The following is a 24,506-nucleotide window of genomic DNA, read 5'->3' on the forward strand; positions in this document are numbered from 1 at the left end:
GGGATGCAAGGGTGGTTCAACATTCACAAATCAATCAGTGTGGTAGAACACAGTAATAAGAGGAGAGAGAAGAACCATATGGTCCTCTCAATTGATGCAGAAAAAGCATTTGACAAAATACAACATCCTTTCCTGATTCAAACTCTTCAGAGTATAGGGATAGAGGGAACATTCCTCAAGTTTATAAAATCCATCTATGAAAAACCCACAGCAAATATCATCCTCAATGGGGAAAAGCTGAGAGCCTGTCCCTTAAGATCAGGAACACGTCAGGGATGCCCACTCTCGCCACTATTGTTCAACATAGTACTATAAGTCCTAGCAACAGCAATCAGACAACAAAAAGAAATAAAAGGTATTCAGATTGGCAAAGAAGAAGTCAAACTCTCTCTTTTCACAGACAACATGATACTTTCTGTGGAAAACCCAAAAGACGCCACCCCCAAATTACTAGAACTCATACAGCAATTCAGTAACGTGGCAGGATACAAAATCAATGCACAGAAATCAGTTGCTTTCTTATACACTAACAATGCAACTGTAGAAAGAGAAATTAGAGAAACGATTCCATTTACAATAGCACCAAAAACCGTAAGATACCTCGGAATAAACCTAACCAAAGAGGTAAAGGATCTATACTCTAGGAACTACAAAACACTCATGAAAGAAATTGAAGAAGACACAAAAAGATGGAAAACCATTCCATGCTCATGGATCAGAAGAATAAACTTGTTAAAATGTCTTTGCTACCCAGAGCAATCTATACCTTCAATGCCATCCCGATCAAAATTCCAATGACATTTTTCAAAGTGCTGGAACAAACAATCCTAAAATTTGTATGGAATCAGAAAAGACCCCGAATCGCCAAGGAAATGTTGAAAAAGAAAAACAAAGCTGGGGGCATCACGTTGCCCGATTTCAAGCTATATTACAAAGCTGTGATCACCAAGACAGCATGGTACTGGCACAAAAACAGACATATAGACCAATGGAACAGAATAAAGAACCCAGATATGGACCCTCAACTCTATGGTCAAATAATCTTTGACAAAACAGGAGAAAACATGCAATGGCAAAAAGACAGTCTCTTCAATAAATGGTGCTGGGAAAATTGGACAGCCACATGCAGAAGAATGAAACTTGACCATTCTCTAACACCATTCACAAAGATAAAGTGGATGAAAGACCTCAATGTGAGACAGGAATCCATCAAAATCCTAGAAGAGAACATAGGCAGTAACCTCTCTGACATCGGCCACAGCAACTTCTTTCAAGATACATCTCCAAAAGCTAGTAAACAAAAGCAAAAATGAACTTTTGGGACTTCATCAAGATAAAAAGCTTCTGCACAGCAAAGGAAACAGTCAACAAAATAAAGAGGCAACCCACAGAATGGGAGAAGATACTTGCAAATGACACTTCAGCTAAAGGGCTGGTATCCAAGATCTATAAAGAACTTCTCAAACTCAACACCCAAAAAGCAAATAATCAAGTCAAAAAATGGGCTGAAGATATGAAAAGACAGTTCTCTGAAGAAGACATACAAATGACTAACAGACACTTGAAAAAATGTTCATCATCATTAGCCATCAGGGAAATCCAAATCAAAACCACATTGAGATACCACCTTATACCAGTCAGAATGGCAAAAATGGATAGGGCAAGAAACAACAAATGTTGGAGAGGTTGTGGAGAAAGGGGAACCCTCTTACACTGTTGATGGGAATGCAAGTTGGTATAGCCACTTTGGAGAACAGTATGGAGGTGCCTCAAACATTTAAAAATAGAGCTACCCTATGACCCAGCAATTGCAGTCCTGGGTATTTACCCCAAAGACACAGATGTAGTGAAAAGAAGGGCCATATGCACCCCAATGTTCATAGCAGCAATGTCCGCAATAGCCAAACTGTGGAAAGAGCCGAGATGCCCTTCAACAGATGAATGAATAAAGAAGATGTGGTCCATATATACAATGGAATATGACTCAGCCATCAGAAAGGATGAATACCCAACTTTTACATCCACATGGATGGGACTGGAGGAGATTATGCTAAGTGAAATAAGTCAAGCAGAGAAAGTCAATTATCATATGGTTTCACTTATTTGTGGAACATAAGGAATAACATGGAGGACATTAGGAGAAGGAAGGGAAAAATGGGGGGGGGAATTGGAGGGGGAGATGAACCATGAGAGACTATGGACTCTGAGAAACAAACAGGGTTTTAGAGGGGAGGGGGGAGGGAGGATTGGTTGGCCCAGTGATGGGTATTAAGGAGGGCATGTACTGCATGGAGCACTGGGTGTTATACGAAAACAGTGGATCGTGGATCACCACATCAAAAACTAATGATGTATTGTATGGTGACTAACAATAAAATTTAAATAAAACAAAACAACCAAAAACAAAAACAAAAAAGAAACAAAATTGTAACAGTAAAGGGATAAAAAGAGTAAAGATGCAAACTAAGAAATAGACTCTTAACTATAGAGAACAAAGTGATGGTTACCAGAGGGAAGATGGATGGGGGAATGGGTTAAAAAGGTGTTGGGGATCGAGGAGTGCACTTATGATGAGCATTCGGTCTTGTATGAAAGTGTTGAATCACTATATTGTACACCTGAAATTGATAGTATACTGTATGTTAACTAACTGGAATTAAAATAAAACCTTCAAAAAATAAAACAAAATAAAACATTTTTCTCTTCACTACCTTATTCGAATAAGCAGATGGCAGCCTAACCACAGACCTCCGTTTACTTCTCTTAGAAATCAGGGGGATAGTAAAAATTAAACTACCAAACTCTCCTCCTTGTTCTTCTCTGCTCTTGTCCCATAAATGCAATTTATTATCAGTGTTAATCTTCCAATTAGTTTTAAAGAGTATTTTTCTAAGAATAGTAAAGGAGTGGTTCTAGTTTTAGTTAATAGGAAGCTTCTGTTATCTCTCTCCCTGCTCTCCCGGTCTGACTTTTCACTTAAATTTCTCCTCAGTCATCTCAGAATTGGAAATATATAGCTTAAAATTTATGTGTTCCTGGGAATGGTTTTCTTAAAATGTTCTTGTTGAAATTTTTTTTCATAACTTTTGGTTAGGAGAACAGGGAGAGTATACAAACCAGTATGTCTCATTCTGTGCTGTAAATGGGTTAAATAAAAGTGCTGAGGTCTTGATCCCTTCATCTCTTAGAAGTACAAGTGGGGTCTGAGGTAGCTGGGTTACCTCCAGAAATGAGTAGCCTCTTCCGTTTTCTCCTGGTATGTTAGGTATGTTAGGTAAACATTATTGTTTTTCATATATTTCACAAGGTGAAAATGTTTAGAAAGAATTGGGGCATGTCGTGAACTTAAAAGCAGATAGGGCAGGCTGTGGGTTCCAAATGACAAATTGGTCCAGGCACTGCTATAGAAGCTTGGGTTCTATCAGTCAACAAAATGCACTCATGGAGCTTAACATTCTACTACTAGTACTACATAGATACATAATACTTTAATGATATTGCTACTTTTCTGTATAAAACTGCAGTGTATCTTGATGCAAATATGGTGGTTAAATATATATTTAGAAAAATGTGCTTCAAGAAATTAGGGGTAAAGTTGTTGCTTTTTATTTGTTTGTATTTCTTTTTGCCTTACCTTATAAGCATTTTGTGATATCCAGAGTGGATATTAAGGAGCGGCTTTGATTGATTAATTTACTGTTTCTTATCAGATATATAAGGACAAAGTTATAACAGAAGTAATAGTTAATCCATGTGGATGTTGAAATAAGAATATCCAACATAAAATACCAGTTTGTAAGTTTTAATTACATATTCAGGATATTTATTAACTGGAGTAATAAACCCTTATTTTCTGGATCAGTTTTTATTTTTTTAGACATTACTGTAAAGTATTTTCATTATATCCAATAGGATCAAAATTAGAATGGAATCTTTTGCACAGAAATTATCACCTATCCTAAGCTTTGGGATTTCTTACCTAGCTGCCACATTTTTACTAACTTTATGCTAGCATTTTTTTATTGCTAACATTTTCACTTTAGTTAAATTACCTCTAGTATATTTGGGTAACCATTACTGAAGTTATGTGCAATCTGTGGAACTGCAGAATTCCCTGAATGCGTTTGTTATTTGCCAGTTGTAGAAAGGAGTTTAGTTAACATTGGCTTCATAAGCTGTTTGTCAGTTGCCCCAAGACCATCATCAGGCTTAGTGATTAACAAGACAGCATATAGTCATATTCAGGTCTATGATTTATTACAATGAAAGGGTAGAAAGCAAAATCAGCAAAGGGAAAAAGCAGATGGGGCAGAGTCCAGAGGAAACCAGGCATAACCTTCTAAGAGTCTTCTCCCAATGGAGTCACCTAAGATGTACTAATTTCTCCAGAAATAAGTTGTGATAATATATGTAAAGTGTCATCTACCAAAGAAGCTCATTAGAGACCAAGTATCTAAGTTTTTTATGTGCTTTAAACACACTGTCTGCCTGGCTCTTACCAAATCTCAGACTCCCAGAAAGGAAACGGGTTCAGAACAAACCACATTGTACAATCTAGGCACAGTGAGCCATTCTTATCAGGGAAAGTTTTATAATAGTACAAGGAGCTATGTACCATTCAAGTGCGCAGACAACAGCCTAGGGCCAGCCTTGCAAAGGAAGCTTTCTGAGGTGAAATTTCAGTTGATTCTTAAAGGATAGTGAAGCATAAAAAGAAGTTTGCCAAGCAAAGAAGGGGAGAAAATAATATAAGGCATTCAAGGAAAGGTATGGATTCTTGCAAATATGTGACATGTTTAGGCAGTAGTTAATTGTGGTTTGAATATCAATACATAATGAGCTCTCTATAAGTAATGGAAATCACCAGGACTCAGACACAAAGAAGGAACTGATCATTTATTTATTTATTTATTTAATTTTATTTATTTATTTGACAGAGAGAGACACAACGAGAGAGGGAAAACAATCAGGGGAGAGAGGGAAAACAAGCGGGGAAGCAGGCTTCCCGCTGAGCAGGGAGCCCGATGCTGGGCTTAATCCCAGGACCCTGGGACCATGACCTGAGCTGAAGGCAGACGCTTAATGACAGCCACCCAGGCGCCCTGGAACTGATAATTTAAACAGTAATTTCAAGAAGGTATGCTGTGAAAGCCTTAGGGATATGCTAGTCTTCAGACTAGCAACTTTGGTTTTCACCTACCCAGGGATAGGATACAAGGCCTTGAGCCCTCTATAAGGTGGAGAGTTCTTTGAACCCAGATTAAAGCGGAATCTCTTCAAAGGGTACGTAGACCATTGAAGAATAGGGTAGAAGAAAAATTTGCCCATCCATCCGGGGAGATGTCAAGGAAGCTTATCTGTTTCACCCTGGTCTCTGGGTTGAGAAAAATAGTTTCCTTGGATTCATAATCATGGGCTTACATAGGTTATGATTTGAATTTATGTTACTTAGTCTAAAAATCTCAAGCTGATGGGGCTCCTGGGTGGCTCAGTCAACTGAATGACCAACTCTTGATTTCATCTCAGGTCATGATCTCAGGGTTGTGGGAACAAGCCCCGGGTCGGGCTCTTCCCTCAGCAGGGAGTCTGCTGGAGATTCTCTTTCTTCTCTCCCTTTGCCCCTCTCCCCCATGCTCGCGCCCTCTCTCTCTCTCTCAAATAAATAAATAAATCTTTAAAAATTAAATAATAAATAAATAAAAATCTCAAGCTGCAATACCTCAAAAGTAATCCTGGATTGTTGATCCCCTGGAGCACCTGGCAGAAACAGATGCAGAGTAAGTGTGGAGATGTATGATCTCTACCCAGGATTCTCACATATTACAGCTACACTGAAAGTGAAATGAAAATAAAAATGATAGAATACCTGAGTAAACAATTAACTTTAGAAAAAGGTAGCAACAAAATAAGTTAGCAGTCAGCCTGGCAAAAGTTAACACACAAAACAAACAGCATAATTAGATTCTTAAGGGCCTCCAATAATAGAAATATTTGATAAAGACTGTATTATGTTTAAAGTGATAATTTTAAAAATCAAAAGTGTAAGTTTATGCCAGAAAATTTAAAACTTAGATGAAGTAGACAATATTCTAGAAAAATATAACAAAATTGAGTGTTCATTTGACAGTAGCCAAAAATTAGAAATAATCTAAATATCTGTGAGACTAATGAGATGTTTATAATGTCTATGAGGAGAGCTAATAAATGATGGTATATTTGTGCAGAATTCTACATAGCAGTTAGAGTGATTGAATAAGTCTCACTTTGAGTGAAAAATGAAAAACTACATTTAATGAAAAAGTAAGTCATAGAAAGATACAGCCTGCTTACATATAGTTTGAAAACATGAATGGTAATGTACAGTTTAAGGATACATGTGTAGTAAAAATATAAAACATACACAGAAATAGTAAATACAGAATTTAGGATTTTATTTTATTTATTTTGATACATAATAAATTTTATTTTGTTCTTTTACATTTTTTAGTATAATTGACACACAATATTACATTAGTTCCAAGTGTACAACCTAGTTATTGGACAAGTTTATGCATTATGCTATATTCACCACAAGTGTAGCTACCATCTGTCCTGTTACATTGCTGTTACAATATCATTGACTTTTATTGACAATATCATGTGCCTTTTATTCCCATGACTTAGTTTGTTCTCTGTATTTATAGGTCTGATTCTGCTTTTTGTTTGTTTATTCATTTGTTTTGCTTTGTATTGTTTTTAGATTCCCATGACTTACTCATTCCATAACTGGAGGCCTGTATCTCCCTCTCCCCTTCACCCATTTTTCCCAAACCCCCACTCCCTTCCCTCTGGCAACCATCAGTTTTTTCTCTCTATTTATAGGTCTGATCCTGCTTTTTGTTTGTTTATTCATTTTTAAAAATTCCATTTATGAGTGGAATCATATGGTATTTATCTTTCTCAGTCTGACTTATTTCACATAGCTTAATACCCTCTAAACCGAGAGAGTATTAGAATTTAGGATTTTAGATATCTCTCAGAAAGATGGGAGGGAAAGAAGAGAATGAGATTGGGTATGGTCACATATTAGGTGTCAATTGCATCAGAAGCAGATTTAGCAAGTGGTAAAATTTAATGAAGATGGGATGTGGGAACATGGCTATTCACCATATTCTGTATACTTTTGTGAATATGTAAAATATATATAACAAAAATATGGAAAAATTTAAAATACATTAAAAAGCAATTGAGGGAAGGTACAAAAACAGGTAAACCTTATGTTCCTAATTTTGAATTGAACTGTTTATGTTTAGATATTTAATAGATTATTTTGTGTTACTTTCTTTTCAGAGTTTGTGGAGAAAATAACAAAATGATTTAATGTGATATGGTCATTCTGGGATCAGTCACTTTTTGTTTTCCAGAATTCTGTTGGGACTGTGAAATATTTCCTGCCCCTAAGATCTTTTCTCTCTTGGTCTCTGAATCAGTCTATTTCTCTTCCCTCCCTCTTCTCCTCCCTACCTCTGTCTGTCTCTCTTTGGTTCTCTAGGTCTTTTTCTGTCCTAGTCCCTATCTCTTGGGGTTTGTGTTGGGAGTTACACACTCTCAGTGCCTGGAGCGGGGGCGGGCTTTGTCACTTAGGGTCTCTGTTTTTCGAGCCCCCTGCTCCTAGGCACTGTTTCTCATAGTTGTACTTTCTCAGGGTCTTTCTCTTGCTTACTCTCTTACTTGGTGTGCATGCCTCCTCCCCTCAATGTTTTTCTTCCTTTGCATTCATTTGTGCCTGTTTGTATGTGTCCCACTCCCTGTCTTTCTCTCCTTCTCCTAGAGTTGGGTTTGTCCCCTCTACTACACTGCCCACCTTGTGTCTTTTCTGCACAGTAAAGCTCTCTCTTTCCTGGGGTGGTCTTTTTTTCTCTTCTTGAAAGAGGGTGCCCTCCTTCCCCTTCTTCCCCCTTCTCCCCTCCTCCCTTCTCTTCCCTCCCCTTTCCCCCCTTCCTCCTATTTCTCTTGGTCTCTTAATCCTTCTCTCTGGATCTTTGAGTTTCTTTCCTTATTTGCCTACTTATTTATGTTTCATTTATTTTATTTAGGTAAAGCTACTTCCTCTTCTAATCCAAGCAGCCCAGCTCCAGACTGGTACAAAGATTTTGTTACAGATGCTGATGCTGAGGTTTTAGAACATTCTGGAAAAATGGTACTTCTCTTTGAAATTCTTCGAATGGCAGAGGAAATTGGTGATAAAGTGTAAGTTTCTTCTATTTTTATTATATAAATGAACCTTTTTATAACCTTTCTATTGTTTAAACAATTTATTTGAAAGAAATCTGTTTTATTTTCTTCCTTTCTGAAGATGTAATTTCTTTAGTAGTGTAGTGATAAACAACTCTCTTCCTTCTAAGCCACTAGTTCTGAGTACGTATTCTGGTTATTTCTTCAGTGCTGTTTTCCCTTTCTGGCTGTTGCACCTTGAACTTATTTCTTTGAGCCAGGTCTCTAGTGGATATCTATATTTCACCATCTTTAAAAATTATTTTTCAATCCATGCAGTGTGGTTCCTACTTTATTGAGATTTTTTCCCCCTAAAGTCAATTAGTGACCTTTTAATCCCCAAATCTAGTGGATACCTCTGACTTTATTTCACCTCTTTGACTATTGTCTATCATATCTCCTTTGTTTTTGTTCTTGTTCTCATCCTTCAAATTACTGTTCGAAAAAAACATACTTTTAAAGTTTTGAACCAGACTTACTTTTTAGGTTGTTACAAGGTCCCAACATGTGTTCATAAAATATTTTTAAAATATATCTGTGGTTCTTTTTTTTTTTTAAGATTTTATTTATTTATTTGATGGGGAGAGAGAGAGAATGTGAGCACAAGCAGGGGGGAGTGGCAGGCAGAGGCAGAGGGAGAAGAAGCAAGCTCCCCGCAGAGCAGGGGGAGCCCAATGTGGGACTCGATCCCAGGACCCCAGGATCATGACCTGAGCCAAAGGCAGTCGCTTAACCAGCTGAGCCACCCAGCCGCCCTCTGTGATTCTTTTATTTATTTATTTATTTATTTATTTATTTATTTATTTATTTATTTTAAAGATTTTATCCATTAAGCAGGGGGAATGGGAGAGGGAGAAGCAGGCTTCCCGCCGAGCGGGGAGCCCGATGCAGGGCTCGATCCCAGTACCCCGGGATCACAACCCGAGCCGAAGGCAGGCGCTTAACGACTGAGCCACCCAGGCGCCCCTCTGTGATTCTTTTAATAACAGTTTAACATAAGACTTAAATTAAACGTTTTATCTTAAAGAAGTTTCAAACTTAGTTCCTTTAACTTTCTTGGGAAGAGATAGATCCACTATTAATATAATTACTATACCATCTTTTAATATACTTCTACTATTTACACATTCTAATATTCTTGTATGTTTTTCACTGGATAGTGAGTTTGAAGACACAGACTGTTTCATTATTTTTTATTAACCATTATGCCTTGCACTTAGTAAGTACTCACTAAAATTTATTTTTGTTGTATATTGCCACTTTTTAAATACAGAAACAAGTGGTTCAGATAAGGGATGATGTTGGCCTGGAATGGAGTTGGTAGTATTGGAGGTAAAGGATATGTTTTGGAATAGAAACAACAGGATTTGGTACATTAATGCAGGGCAGTAAGAATGTGAGAGTAGTCAGAGATGACTCTCAGGCTTCCAGATTCAGTGGCTGGTGGATCCTGGTGTTACTTACTAAAATGGAGAACAGTAGGGAAGAACTAAGTTTATTAGAGGTAGTAAAGAGTTCTGCTCTGGCCATGTTAAATTTGAGAGGCCTATTAGATATCCATGAGAGATGCAAGTAGAAAGTGGGTATTTGAATTCAGAGTTCCTAAAAGTTCAGGAGAGATTATTGCTGTGACATGCTCATGCTTTTTTTCTGCTATCAACTTAGGTAGTTTAAAATTAATCTTTTATTTGGGTACCGTACAAAAATTTAAGAGTGTGGAAGGGATTTTAGTGGTCTTTTAATTTCCTCACCAGTGCAAGAAGCTCCTTTACCATATTCATCATAGATGTTCTCCTAACCTCTCCCATGATAGAACATTTGCAATTTCAGAGGGATACCTACAGTTGAATACTTCACATTTTTAGAAATCCTATCCTTATCTTTAGCTTATACTTTATCCCTATAGCTGTTTTCCTTATGGTTTAAAATTGAACATACCTACTGCCTTTTTTTAGACTCATATAGTGATTTTTTTAAGTTCTGAGTCCAACTGATAGACATTATCAGTGTTAGGACTATAAAACTATTCATTTCCATAACTGTGATATTACCACTATTTTTTATTTGTCCAACATTTCCTTGTGGAAATTTTCAAACATAAAAAGCAGAAAGAATTTTATAGTGAATACCCATATACCTGTCACCTAGAATCTATACTATATTCTATATTTTATTGTACTTTCTTTATTACATATCTGTTTATCTATCCATCTTATTTTCCTGATGCCTTTCAATGTAGGTTGCAGACATCAGTACTACTGTTTCAATTGTCTCCTCTTCAAAAAATGGTGGGTTTATCTCTCTTGTCACTTTTAGCTTTTTCTTCTGAGTTCATTGATCTGTTCTTTGTATGGCATAATTTCAATCCTGACCATATGGTCTTAAACATACTTCAGTTTTTTAGCACCCATCTCAAAATATGGTCATAGTAAACAAAATACTTCAGCTGAGTTTTGATTAACACAGAGTTACAGTGAAGCTGGTTTTTGTTTATTCAGGACCCTGTACTTCCATTCATGCAATCCGATAGAGAGGTTTTCTAACATCTAAATAACACTGTTGGTTCATATTAAACATACGGTCAACTGAGACTCTTTTTTTTTTTTTCTTTTTTTTTTTAAGAAGAACTGGTGTCAAATCAGATTCATCTATTCTCTATTTGTGCAGTTGATCTTTTGACCCACGTGAAAACTTGATATTTCATAGGGCAAGAGATAAATGAATTTTAGTGATTTTTAGCCAGTGGTGTGTTGATAAATGTTTGACAACTGACTCTTCAAAAAATGATAACAGAGAAAGCAAAGAAGCACATAGAGCCCTAATTTGTAACATTTGCTGATATCCTTGGTAAAATACTCCCACTGTGGCCAATCTTAAGCTACTAACAGTCGTGGGAAAAAAAGCTAACAATCCACTTTCCTGTTTCAAGCAAGTTACAGCTAATTCCAGTACACTACTAGTTTCAGCCCAGCCCTTCTGACTTATTTTCTGTCATTTAAGTATAAAATTTTGATTGAATTGTAATTTCTAGATTTTTTGATATGTATGAATTTGATTTGTATTGCTTCTGTATTTTCATATGGGTCATTAATAAAATGGATAAAGCCAAAATAGTTTATACAAGGATGAAAATTATTACCAGTCAGGGCGTAGTTGTTCATGTTATCTGCAACTAGAAAAAGTTAAGAGATAACCATTAGTATGTAGCCACTTAGTCCTAATAACATCTTTTTCATAGATTTTTCCGAGCTCAGTGGTTCCCAGAACCAGCCTTAATGTGGACTCAGGTCAACCTTTTTCCAGAACAGTACCCCAAATCTCAGATTAATTCCAATTAAATAAATAATTAGTATTTCTAAGAATTTAAATTTCCCAGTTACAGGAACTGCCAAAAACCTTAATTTGTAGCTCAAAAAGAATTGATTAAATAAAGTGTTTGATTCTAGGAAAAATAATCAGTCTATTGAGGGATCAAGACTGTTGGTCATTTACACTGAGTACTAGGAATACATTCATTTCCTTACCAGTATTCTAGGAATACCAACTGGGAGACGGTAGACCCCCATAGTGCAGAGTTTAGGAAGTCATACAATAGCCAAAGCACATGTTAAAAACTCCCAACAGCTGTTTCATAACTTGAGTTGTTTTTTTTCAGTTCTACTAAATCTGAAGACTTCGAGCAATGAGTGTTGAAGGATCTTCTGGAGTCATAAAAGTATCTCTCTCCTAGAGTACAGCTTTCAGAATCAAATAAAACCAAACAATATGCTTGGACAGGTGTCTAGTTCCTTGTATACTGACCTACTTTGTTTGCATATATAAGGGAGAGAACGAGCCCTCCTTTATCCTTTATTCCCTTTCTAGATTTTTTTCATTTCCTGTGTATAATTGTGTCCACTTCTCACCAATGGGATAGATGAGACCAGTGGTTTTCACACTGTTTTTCAGAACCCATGAAAGTTGGTGAAAAGAGAAGGCTAGAGCAGAGGCTGAGGGGCCAGGGACACTTTTATCTTCTCCCCCAAGGCCTAAAGCACCCTGCTTTGTTTATTTGTTTTATTTGTTTAAAAAAATTTTTTTAAATATTTTTTTTAATATTTTTTATTTATTTATCAGAGAGAGAGAGACAGAGGCAGGCAGAGGGAGAAGCAGGCTCCTTGCTGAGCAAGGAGCCCGATGTGGGACTTAATCCCAGGACCCTGGGATCATGACCTGAGCTGAAGGCAGACGCTTAACCGACTGAGCCACCCAGGCGTCCTGTTTAAAAAGATTTTTTATTTGAGAGAGAGAGAAAGCATAAGTGGGGGGTGGGTGGGAGGTGGGGCAGAGGGAGAGGGAATCTCAAGCAGACTCCCAGCTGAGCGTGGAGCCCGACCTGGGGCTGTATATCACGACCCTGAGGTCGTGACCTGAGCCAAAATCAGAGTCAGACACTTAACCAACTGAGCTACCCAGGTTATTTATTTATTTATTTATTTAATATCATATATATATATGTATATATATATATATATTAAAGTTTTTATTTAAATTCCAGTTAGTTAACATACAGTGTAATGTATAATGTTAGTTTCATGTTAAATAGATGATGGGGATTAAAGAGTGCACTTGTGATGAGTACCAGGTGTTGTATGGAAGTGTTGAATCAGTGTATTGTACACCTGAAATTATTTTTAGTTTCATTTTAATACCACGTAAGACTTTATGTGAACATTTTAATAACACATAAGACTTTATGTGAACAAATAGTTTTCATGGCTCAAAACAGGAGTTAGGGAACTATTGGGATGGAGAATCAGGAATCTGCAGACATATTTGAAATGGAACAACAAAGTGTTTTAGAATGTGTACAAGTCTAAAATTACTCAAATTCTTTTAATAGTTAACATTTTTTCTCATATTCTTTAAATAGTTTCTTTTGTACACTAAAAGTTTTTAATTTTGATGAAATCCACTTCATCAACTTTTTTTCCCCATAGATCATACTTTTGGTGTTATGTCTCAGAATTGTCTAACCCCAAGTTATGAGGATTTTCTTCTTGCGTTTTTCTAAACATTCTGCAGTTTTACATTTTGAAATCAGATTTATATTCCATTTTGAATTATTTTTTCTATAAAGTGTGAGGTTTAAGCCAAAGTTCATTTTTTTTTTTTGCATATGGATGTTGAATTTTGCCAAGACCATTGTTGAAAAGATTATCTTTTTTCCACTGAATTGCCTTTGCCTCTTTGTGAAAAGCCATTTAGCTAACTATATATTGTGTGGCTCTATATCTGAACTCTATATTCTGTACCATCAATTTGTGCTTGTCCCTTAATCAGTACTACACCATTCTGATTACTCTAGCTTTTTAAGTGTTGAAATCATGTAGAGTTAGGCCTCCAACTTTTTCTCTTTCAGAGTTGTTTTGGCTACTCTGTGTGCTCAGCATTCTCATATAAACTTTATAGAATCAGCTCGTTAATTTCTCAAAAATCCTACTGTGGTTTTGATTAGAATTGTGTTGAATTTGTAAGTCAATTTGGGAAGAAGTGTTATCTTTACTATGTGACCCTTCTAATCCATTAACACTAATCCACTTTTTTAGCCTTGTTTTCAGCCAGTCTCTCATATCTCTGGACTTGATTGAAGATTTTCTTGAATTGGCCAGTAGGGAAAAGACAGAAGATAAAGATAAACCTCTTATTTATAAAGGTGAGTTACAAACATTTCTATATCATAATTTTTGGAACCTTCATTTAAACGTATTATACAAACATTTTAACAATAAAAGAAAAAATACTCCCCAGACACACAACTTTAATATATCTATTTTTTCTGCACATTCTTCTTGTCCTTATCTATATATATATGGTCTTTATTGTTGCAATTGCAACATGAAATAAGATTTTTTGTTATTTTTTTTTTAAGATTTTTTTAAAAATTTATCTGAGGGAGATAGTGAGAGCAGGAACACAAGCAGGGGGAGAGGGAGAGGGTGAAGCAGGCTTCCCGTGGAGCAAGGAGCCCGATGTGGGGCTCGATCCCAGGACCCTGGGATTGTGCCCTGAGCTGAAGGCAGACGCTTAACGACTGACCCACCCAGGCGCCCCAAGATTTTTTGTTCTTATAAAGAGCTTTATTGAGATAATTCACATATCATGCAGTTCATCCATTTTAAGTGAACAATTCAGTGGTTTTTAGTATTTTCATAGAGTTCTGCAACTATCACCACAATTTTCAGCCTTTTTAATCACCACCAAAGAAACCCTGTACCCTTTAGCTATTACCCTCCTACCCCTGCCTTCCACCTCTTCAGATCTTAAGCAATCACTAATGAAACTACTTTCTGTTTCTACAGATTGACCTATTCTGAAACTTTCATATAAATGGATTCATATAATATGTGGTCTTTTGTGACTGGCTTCTTTCACGTAGTATGTTTTCAAAGTTCTTCCATGTTGTAGCATGTGTCAGTACTTCATTCATTAGGCCATAAAGATCTAATAATATTCCATTGTATGGATAATACCCACATTTTGATTATCCATTTATTCATTCACAGATATCTGGGTTGTTTTCATTTTCTGACTGTTCTGACTAGTGTTGTGATAAATATTTGTATGCATGTTTTTATTTAAACATCTGTTTTCACTTCTTTTGGATATATACTTAGGAATGGAATTATTGGGTCATATGGTAATTTTAACTTACTGAGGAACCACCAGACTGTTTTCCATACTGGCTGCACTATTTTACATTTCCACAAGCCGTATATAAGGGTTCCAGTTTCTCCACATCTTCACCAATACTTACCTTCTGTTTTGTTTTGTTTTGTTTTGTTTTGTTACAGGTATACCTCAGAGTTATTGCGGGTTTGGTTCCAGACCACTGCAATAATGTGAATACTTCAATAAAGGGAGTCAAATTAGTTTTTTTTGGTTTCCCAGTGCATATAAAAGTGCATATAAAAGTTATATTTACACTATTCTGTAGTCTGTTAAGTGTGCAATAGCATTATATCTAAAAAAAGTATATACTTTAATTAAAAAATACTTTATTGCTAAAAGACGCCAACCATCATCTGAGTTTTCAGCAAGTTGTAATTTTTTTCTGGTGGAGGATTTTGCCATGGTGTTGGCATTTCAGTAATCTTCACAGCATCTTCACCAGGAGTAGATTCCACCTCAGGAAACCACTTTCTTTGCTCACCTGTAAGAGGCAACTCCTCATCTGTTCAAGTTTTATAATGACATTGTAGCAATTCAGTCCTATCTTCAGGCTTCACTTCTAATTCTAGTTCTCTTGCTATTTCAACCATATCTGCAGTTACGTCCTCCTCTCAAAGTCATCTGTGAGGGTTGGATTCAACTTCTTCCAAACTCCTGTTAATGTTGATATTTTGAACTCTTCCCATGAATCACAAATGTTTTTAATAGCATGTAGAATGGTGAATCCTTTCCAGAAGGTTTTCAGTTTACTTTACCTAGATCCATCAGAGGAGTCACTCTCTGTGTAAGTTTTGGTGAAAGTGAGTCCTCCTACTTTGTTTCTCTTCAAGATTATTTTGGCTATTCTGGGTCCCTGGCAATTCCATATGAATTTTAGAATCACCTTGTAAATTTCTACAGAGAAATCAGCATAGGGATTCTGATTAGGATTCTGATAGGGATTACCTTGAATCTGTATTTCATTTTAGGAAGTATTGCCATCTTAACAATATTAAGTCTTCTGATCCATGAACATAGAACGTTTTAGCATTTGTTTAGGTCTTTAATTTTCTTTCACCAGTATTTTGTGGTTTTTAGTGTATACATTTTAAATGTCATGTGTTAAATTTATTCTTACTTATTTTATTCTTTTTGATGGTATTGTAATAGAATTTTCTTAATTATATTTTTGGATTATTCCTTGCAAATGTTTAAAAAAATTGAGTTTTGTATATTAACTCATTTATTAGTCCTAATAGTTTTTAAGTGGATATTTATTTGTTTATTTATTTATTTATTTTGTTAGTCACTATACACTACTTCATTAGTTTGTGGTGTAGTGTTCCATAATTCATTGTTTGCATATAACACCCAGTGCTCATTGCTGTACGTGCCCTCCTTAATACCAATCACTGGGCTAACCCATCCCCTACCGCCCTCCCCTCTGAAACCCTCAGTTTGTTTCCCAGAGTCCATAGTCTCTCATGGTTCATCTCTCTCTCTGATTTTCCCTCCTTCATTTTTCCCTTCCTTCTCCTAATGTCCTCCATGCTATTCCTTATGTTCCACATATAAGTGAAACCATATGATAATTGTCTTTCTCTGCTTGACTTATTTCACTTAGCATAATCCCCTCCAGTTCCATCCATGTTGATGCAATTGGTGGGTATTCATCCTTTCTGATGGCTAATATTCCATTGTGTATATGGACCACATCTTCTTCATCCATTCGTTTGCTGAAGGGCATCTCAGCTCCTTCTACAGTTTGGCTATTGTGGGCATTGCTGCTATGAACATTACAGTGCATGTGCCCCTTCTTTTCAGTACATCTGTATTTTTGGGTTAAATACCAATAACCAGTAACAGAATTGAAGCAATGATCAAAAACCTCCCGAAAAACAAGAGTCCAGGGCCTGATGGGTTCCCAGGGGAATTCTCCCAAACGTTTAAAGAAGAAGTAATACTTATTCTTCTGAAGCTATTTAAAAAAATAGAAATGGAAGGAACACTTCCAAACTCATTTTATGAGGCCAGCATTACCTTGATCCCAAAACCATGCAAAGACATCATCAAAAAGGAGAATTACAGACCAATATCCCTGATGAATGTGGATGCCAAAATTCTCAACAAGATCCTAGGCAGTAGGATCCAACAGTACATTAAAAAGATTATCCATCATGACCAGGTGGGATTTATTCCTGGGAAGCAGGTTATGGTGTATAATTCTCTTTATATGTTGCTGGATTCTGTTCACTGGTATTTTGTTGAGGATTTGTGCATCCTTATACATAAGATATAACTAATTTTCAGTTTTGCTTTCTTTTAATATCTTTGTCTGGTTTTGGTAGGAGGCTAATACTGGCCTCATTTAATGAGTCAAGAAGTATTCCTTTTCCTGGTTTTTGAAAGAGTTTGGGAAGAATTGGTATGAGTTCTTTAAATGTTTGCCAAAATTTAGCACTGAAACCATCTGGACCTGGGTTTTTCTTGTGGGTAGTTTTTATCAGCAGCAGCAGCAATATTATAAAATATACATAACATAAAATTTAACATTTTGTCAGAGTGAAAAAGCAACCTACAGAATAGGAGAAAACATTTGCAAATCATTTATCTTGTAAGGGGTTAATATTCAGAATACATAAAGAACTACTATAATTCAACAACAAACAGATAACCTGATTCAGAAAATGGCTAGAAGATTCAAATAGACATATCTCTGAAGATAATATACAAATGACCTACAAGCACATGAAAATATGCCCAACATCATTAATCTTTAGAGAAACACAAATCAAAACCACAGTGAAATATAACCTCACACTATTAGAATGGCTACTGTCAAACAAATCCGTAAATAACAGGTTGGTGATGATGTGGAGAATTTGGAACATTGGTGCACTCTTGGTGGGAATGTAAAATGATACAACTACTGTGTAAATCAGTATGGCAGTTCCTCAGAAAATTAAAACTAGAATTATATGATCCAACAACACTACTTCTGGGTAAATACTCAAAAGAATTGAAAGTGTAGTCTTGAAAGAGATATTTGTACACCCATACTCATAGCCACATTATTCACAATAATGAAAAGGTAGAAATAATCCAAGTGTATGTTGGTGGATGAATGGATAAACAGAATGTGGTATATACACAATGGAATATTTTTCAGCTCTTAAAAGGAAGGAAATCTCGTCACATGCTACAACCCTGAAGAAACAAACCAGCACAAAAGTGGAATAAACCACAAAAAACGGTGAATACTGTGTGATTTCATTTACTTCACATATCTAAGGTAGTCAGATACACAGAGACAAAGTAGAACGGTGCTTACTGTGGGGAAGGAGAGAATGGGGAGTTGTGGTTTAGTGGATATAGAGTTTCAGTTTGCAAGTATAAAAAGTTCTGGAGATCTGTTAACACAACTGAACTATACACTTAAAATGGTTAAGATGGTAAATTTTATGGTATGTGGTTGTTTTTTGTTTTTGTTTTTTTTTCTTAGTACAATATAAGAAGTTACATAGCCAGCTGCTAGTGGAGGTTGGGTAAAACAGGAGTTTGTTTTGTTTTGTTTTGTTTTGCACCAAATCTTTCTGATTTATCTGTCTTTTATTAAAAATACAAATTTTAAAAAACTGATAAGAGATATGGGACAAGAAACTTAAAACTCCGTAATGATTTGTTTACTCTATAAGACAGATTTATATATAAAGTTAATGGACATTAAATTTAAAAAAATTTGATGAGTACCTACCAGCTGTTCTGCCAACGACTAGGAAACACAGTTGTAGTCCCTTTCTTGAGGAGCTAATAGTCTAATGGTGAATACAGATGTTAAAGACAAAAAAAATTAAATGTCCAGGAAATTGAGGGGCAATATTTCTGTGATTTAAGAAGTTGTTCTAATCTCTCTGCCTCAAACTATCTCAGACAACTCCTTAACCGTATTTCCCCTAATCAGTCAATTAATTGGGGGAAAAAAGCCAAATTGGGAGGGGAGAGATAGGAAGGGAAACAGGTTTTTACCATTTTGATCATTTTTAAGTGTATAGTTCTATGGCATTAAGTACACCCATATTACCATGCAACCATCACCGCCATTTTAAAATTTTCACTTTTGCTGGGGAGCAAGTCTATGAAGCTCCGTATGTTGTCATACCAGAAGTCCCTCTCCCCATAAATTAAATTTTGTTTTTTTCACTGATTTCATAAACATTTTGATGTCACTCCATATATGATGTTCTGTCACTTTCAGCTCTACAGTCATCTGTCCAGTAAAATCGTAATTTACTTATTTCTCCATTATTATATATCAGGATTATTATATTCAATTTTTCACTATTACAGGTAGTCTACTGTAGGTGCCTTGATGAGAGTAGATTTTTAAAAATTTCTTCTGGTTAAATTTCCATGTAAAATGGTGATTTTAGGGTATACTATTTTTCTATTTGAGAATCATAATACAGTGTATGTTATGAATACTATTTACAGTACTCATATTTCTTTATCTAAATATTGAAGTTGAGGGGTGCCTGGCTGGCTCCGTTGGAAGAACATGCAACTCTTGATCTTGGGGTTGTGGGTTTGAGCCCCACATTGGGTATAGAGATTACTTAAATAAATAAAACTTTAAAAATAGATACATAAATATTAAAGTTGACAGTTACCTTGTTACCAACAATATAAAGACTACATTTAGGTTTCCTTTCTAATAAAAGGGAATCTTTTTATTATTTATATCTTTTCTGTGGATAATTATGTAGTTATTTGAATGATCAGAATCCTGTTTTTCTTTTAACAGCTATTGAGATATAAGCCTATTTTTGATGAAGAAATACTTTCAAAAAGGAGGCTATAATTGTGGCCTTTTTAAAATTTGAAGTATATCTGACACACAGTACCCTATTCATTTCAAGTGTACATCATAGTGATTTGATATTTTTATACATTATGAAATGACCTCCATGATAGTCTAGTTACCATGTGTTTACTGCACAAAGTTATTACAATACTATTGGCCATATTCTTTATGCTGTACATTACATACCATGACTTTATTTAATAGCTGGAAGTTTGTATCTCTTAATTCTGTTCACATTTTTTGCTCATTCCCCAACTCCTCCCCACTCTGGTAACCAATAGCTTGTTTCCTGTAACTATGAGTCTCTTTCTGTCTTTCTGTTTGTTAGATTCCACATATGAGTAAAATCATATAGTATTTGTCTTTCTCTGTCTTACTTATTTTGCTTAGCATAATACCCTCTAGGTCCATCCATGTTGTTGCCAGGTGGCAAGATCTCATCCTTGTTTATGGCTGAGTAATATTCCTCTCTCTCTCTCTCTCTCTCTCTCTGTGTGTGTGTGTGTGTGTGTGTGTGTGTGTGTGTGATTTTATTTTATTAGGTTGCTTCCATATCTTAGCTATTGTAAATAATGCTGCAGTGAAAATAGGGGTTAATATATCTCTTTGATTTGGTGTTTCCGTTTTCTTTGGAAAAATACCCAAAAGTGGAATATTGGATCATGGGGTAGTTCTATTCTAATTTTTTGAGGAACCTCCATAGTGGCTGCATCAATTTTACATTCCCACCAACAGTGTATAAAGGTTCCCTTTTTTCAACATCCTTGCTGACACTTGTTATTTTTTGTCTTTTTGATAATAGCTAATCTAAGCAGTGTGGAGTGATACCTTATTGTGGTTTTAATTTGCACTTTGCTGATGCCTAGTGATGTTGTGTATCTTTTCATGTGCCTGTTGGCCATCTTTATGTTGTCTTTGAAAAAATGTCTATTCAAGTCTTCTGCCCATTTTTAAATCATTTTATTTGGGTTTTTTGATATTAAGTTGTGTAAGTTCTTTTATGTTTTGGAATTGAACCCCTTATTGGGTTTATGATTTGCAAATATCTTCTCCCATTCAGTAGATAGCCATTTTGTTTTGTTGAAGGTTTTCTTCACTGCAAAAACTTTCTAATTTGATATAATCCCATTTGTTTATTTTAGCTTTCATTGCCCTTGCTTGAGAAGACTGGTCCAAAAAAAAAATATTGCTAAAATGGATGTCAGTGAGCTTACTGCCTATGTTTTCTTCTGGGAGTTTTATTGTTTCAGGTCTTACATTCAAGTCTTTAAACCATTTTGAATTTATTTTTGTATATGGTGTAAGATAGTGGTCCAGTTTCATTCTTTTGCGTGTAGCTGTCTAGTTTTCCCTACACCATTTATTGAAGAGGCTTTTTTTCCCCCATTGCATATTCTTGCCTCCTTTGGCATAGATTAATTTACCATATATGGATGGGTTTATTTATGGGCTCTCTGTCTTATTCCATTGTTTTATGTATCTGCTTTTGCTCTAGTACCATACTGTTTTGATGACTATATCTTTGTAGTATAGTTTGAGACCAGGGAGCATGATACCTCCAGCTTTATTCTTCTTTCTCAAGATTGCTTTGACTGTTTGGCATATTTTGTGGTTCTATACAAATTTTAGGATTCTTTGTTCTAGTTCTGTGAAAAAATGTATTGTGATCTTTTCTTTTTTTGTCTGATGGTACCTGGAGTACTCTTGGAATATAGTGCTATTGTTTTTAATTTTAATTTTCTAATCCTGTTGATAATATTGGTAATATTTTCTCTTATTGTACTCATTTTAAATATAATAATTTTTTAGGAAATAAAACCCTAATAACCTCCTGTGCAAGCTGTAGGCAGGTGGTATCTTTATTTTTAGACAGGTGCATTGGTTGCTTAGGTCACTGTAGTAATTGAAAAGGAACATTTGCTCTTTATTTGATACCATACCATATACTATGTCATTGGTTTACTAAGACATTTACCTAGTAAAAAAGAGTAGAATTCCTTTTTTTCCCAAGCAAAATCTTACATGGAATATTAGTACATTGGGCCTGGGTTGCTAAAGAAGTGAAGAGATCACTCCTCCTTCCCTAACTGGGGTTAAGAGTCACCACCAAGCCACTGCCTCATTAGCACACCTCAAATTAGCTGTTTACAGAACCCATAAAGTATTCCAGGGTTTATTTCATTTTGTAAGTATAGGGTACTTACCACGTGCAAGGCACAATCTAGATGCTAAGGATAAAGAAGCTAACAAAAAAAATATGTCCCTAACCTCCTAGAGGCTACATTTTTGTTAGAGAAGACCAATAAGAAACAAACAGGAAATGTATAGTTTAAAAATGCAATGGAGAAATAATGAAATACTTTAAAGGTGATAGGCAGTTTTGGGGGACAATATGTAAATTGATCGGGCAAGGCTTTACTGATGTCCCTCACAGAACTGGACATGTAGTAGGTCCATAGTAAATGTTTGCTGAACTGGCAGGGTAATACATTGCCCTTACCTGGATATTCTTTAGTTATTTTCCATAGAGAATCATGCTCTGGTGATGCATTTTTTATGTTCCCATTACGTTTAAGTGCTAGGTATACACTGGCACTTTTTAATCTTTATCACTACCCCCTTCTTTGTTTCTAAGGCCCCTCCTTATTGATATGTCTTTAACCTATATATGGGTAGTGTATATATGTATTCCTTGATTTGAGTATGGTTAAGTATAATGTTGGCTTAAATGGATTTTTCTGTTATCTATTATTAGTTTTATTAGTTCAATTCTGTGTTCTGGCAGTGCTTCATTATCTGAAAGACAAAGTACCAGAAAAGTTATATCAATTTATTCTACTATCATGAATAAATGGAAAATGCCTATTTTACTATATACCTGTAGTACTATAATTACATTTTCCCCATCTTTAATGGGTAAAAACAATTGTCATTGTTTTAATTTGTACTTTTTTGACCACTGGCAAGATTGAATATTTTTCCATATGGTTGTTAGTTTATATTTAATTTAATAAATTATCTTCAACAAACATTTGTTTTAACTATTAATCAGTTCAGTTTGTCCTTTGTGTCACTACTACTACTACTATTGCTGTGTACTGGACACTGAACTAGGTTCAGGGGTATTACAGGAAATCATGTTATAGGGATGATCACATATAAATGTGCCCTAGTAGAGACATACATAATTTGATGTGGGATCTTGGATGATAATATTAAGTACTCAGTGAGCTTAATTACTGTGTGACAGGCACTGTTCTAACGGTTTTTTTTTCTTATATCAGCTCATTTAAAAAACAGTAACCCTATACAGTAGGTGCTCAGCTAGCTCCATTTTTAAAGATAAACACATTTTCACATTTTCTAAATGAAAATGCTAATAAATGGTGAACCTGGGATTTTTTAAAAAATGTATAATTTTGGTGACTAACCTGTGCTGACTTTATCACTTTTTAAGTGTTGGATTCATAGTACAGATTATTCATTTGTATTATCAGAGAAAGGTGAGTATGTTGAAATACTTTAAAAATATTAATACCATATTTAATTAATTTATGATTAGCATATTAACTTTAATAATTACCCTGTTAGGTGAACAATTAATGGAAATGTGACTCCAGCCTCTTTTTTATCCAGCCATCTATCTCAAATTCTTTTTTCCTTAGCTGTGTATGCCTTTTTTTTCCAATTGAAAGAAATAAAAATCACAAATAAATAAATAGACTTTCTTACCAATTGCCAAATTTCCAGCAAGGAAATTACAAGTTTTCAGTATAAGTAAAGATACGGGTAAGTAATAAACATGTTGAAAAGCACCTTTTAAACTAAGTACTAAATTTAAATAAAAAGTTTGCTGAAAGATCTAAATCTCAGTTTTGTCAACTTCTTGTTTTTATGTTAAGATTCTAGGATGTGACTCTGGAGGGGAAATAGTAGTAGTATGTTTACAATTAAAAGAACTGGAATGGAAATTATGTATAATAAAATATAAAAATATCATAAGTACTTAATTTGGTATTTTAGTTTTAATGTAAGTCTTGGGTAAATATTCACCTCACTGTCCAAAAGTTGATCAGTATCAACTTGTTAATAAGGGAGGAGACCTGGACATTTACAGATTTAATTAAAAGCAAGCTTCATGAACATAATGCAGTTTAACCATATTCTTTTTACAGTTTTAAAGGTTTCTAATCAAGGAAATCTTCTAAGAAATTCACATGTAGATGAAATACTTTTTTTTTCTTGTTATTTGTGGATTCCACATTTGTGAATTTGCCTTTCTGCTAAATTTATTTGTAACTCCAAAATCAATACTTGCGGTACTTCAGCAGTTATTCGCCAACACGTGCTGAGTGGCAAAAAACTCGAGTTGCCTGAGAAACACACTTCCAGTCAAGGTGGGACAAGATGATACCTTCCTTCTTTCTTGTTTCAGTTCTGATCCAGTAAATAAGCTTCTGTTCCACAGCCTATTTAGTGTTATGGTCTTCACATTTTTGAGCTTTTTGGTGGCAATCTTTCGGTTTCAAGTGGCCTTTAGGCTGGCGTTTAAGTGTTGTCCAGTTTCCTAAGTACCAGGAGGCTGCGATGCACCTTACAGAGAACAGCAGCGGACAGGCTGGGTTCAGGAATGACTTACAGCACTGCTGGCCATGAGTTCAATGCAAACAAATCAACAACATATCAGTGCAAGTTGTCTCGT

General features: G+C 35.3%; 1 protein-coding gene across 6 annotated transcripts in view; it reads left to right on the forward strand.

Annotated features, from left to right (window-relative positions):
* Positions 1 to 24,506, forward strand: part of LOC118544892 (transcriptional regulator ATRX) — a 303,532-nt gene that overhangs the window by 234,063 nt on the left and 44,963 nt on the right. For all 6 annotated transcript variants that reach the window (XM_078064338.1, XM_078064341.1, XM_078064339.1 and 3 more), the window contains 2 exons: positions 8,076 to 8,229; positions 13,842 to 13,948. In XM_078064338.1, the coding sequence (XP_077920464.1) occupies positions 8,076 to 8,229; positions 13,842 to 13,948 (261 nt within the window). The remainder of the gene's footprint in view (positions 1 to 8,075; positions 8,230 to 13,841; positions 13,949 to 24,506) is intronic.

This window comes from Halichoerus grypus, chromosome X, assembly GCF_964656455.1.
Source record: "Halichoerus grypus chromosome X, mHalGry1.hap1.1, whole genome shotgun sequence".
Lineage (NCBI taxonomy): Eukaryota > Metazoa > Chordata > Mammalia > Carnivora > Phocidae > Halichoerus > Halichoerus grypus.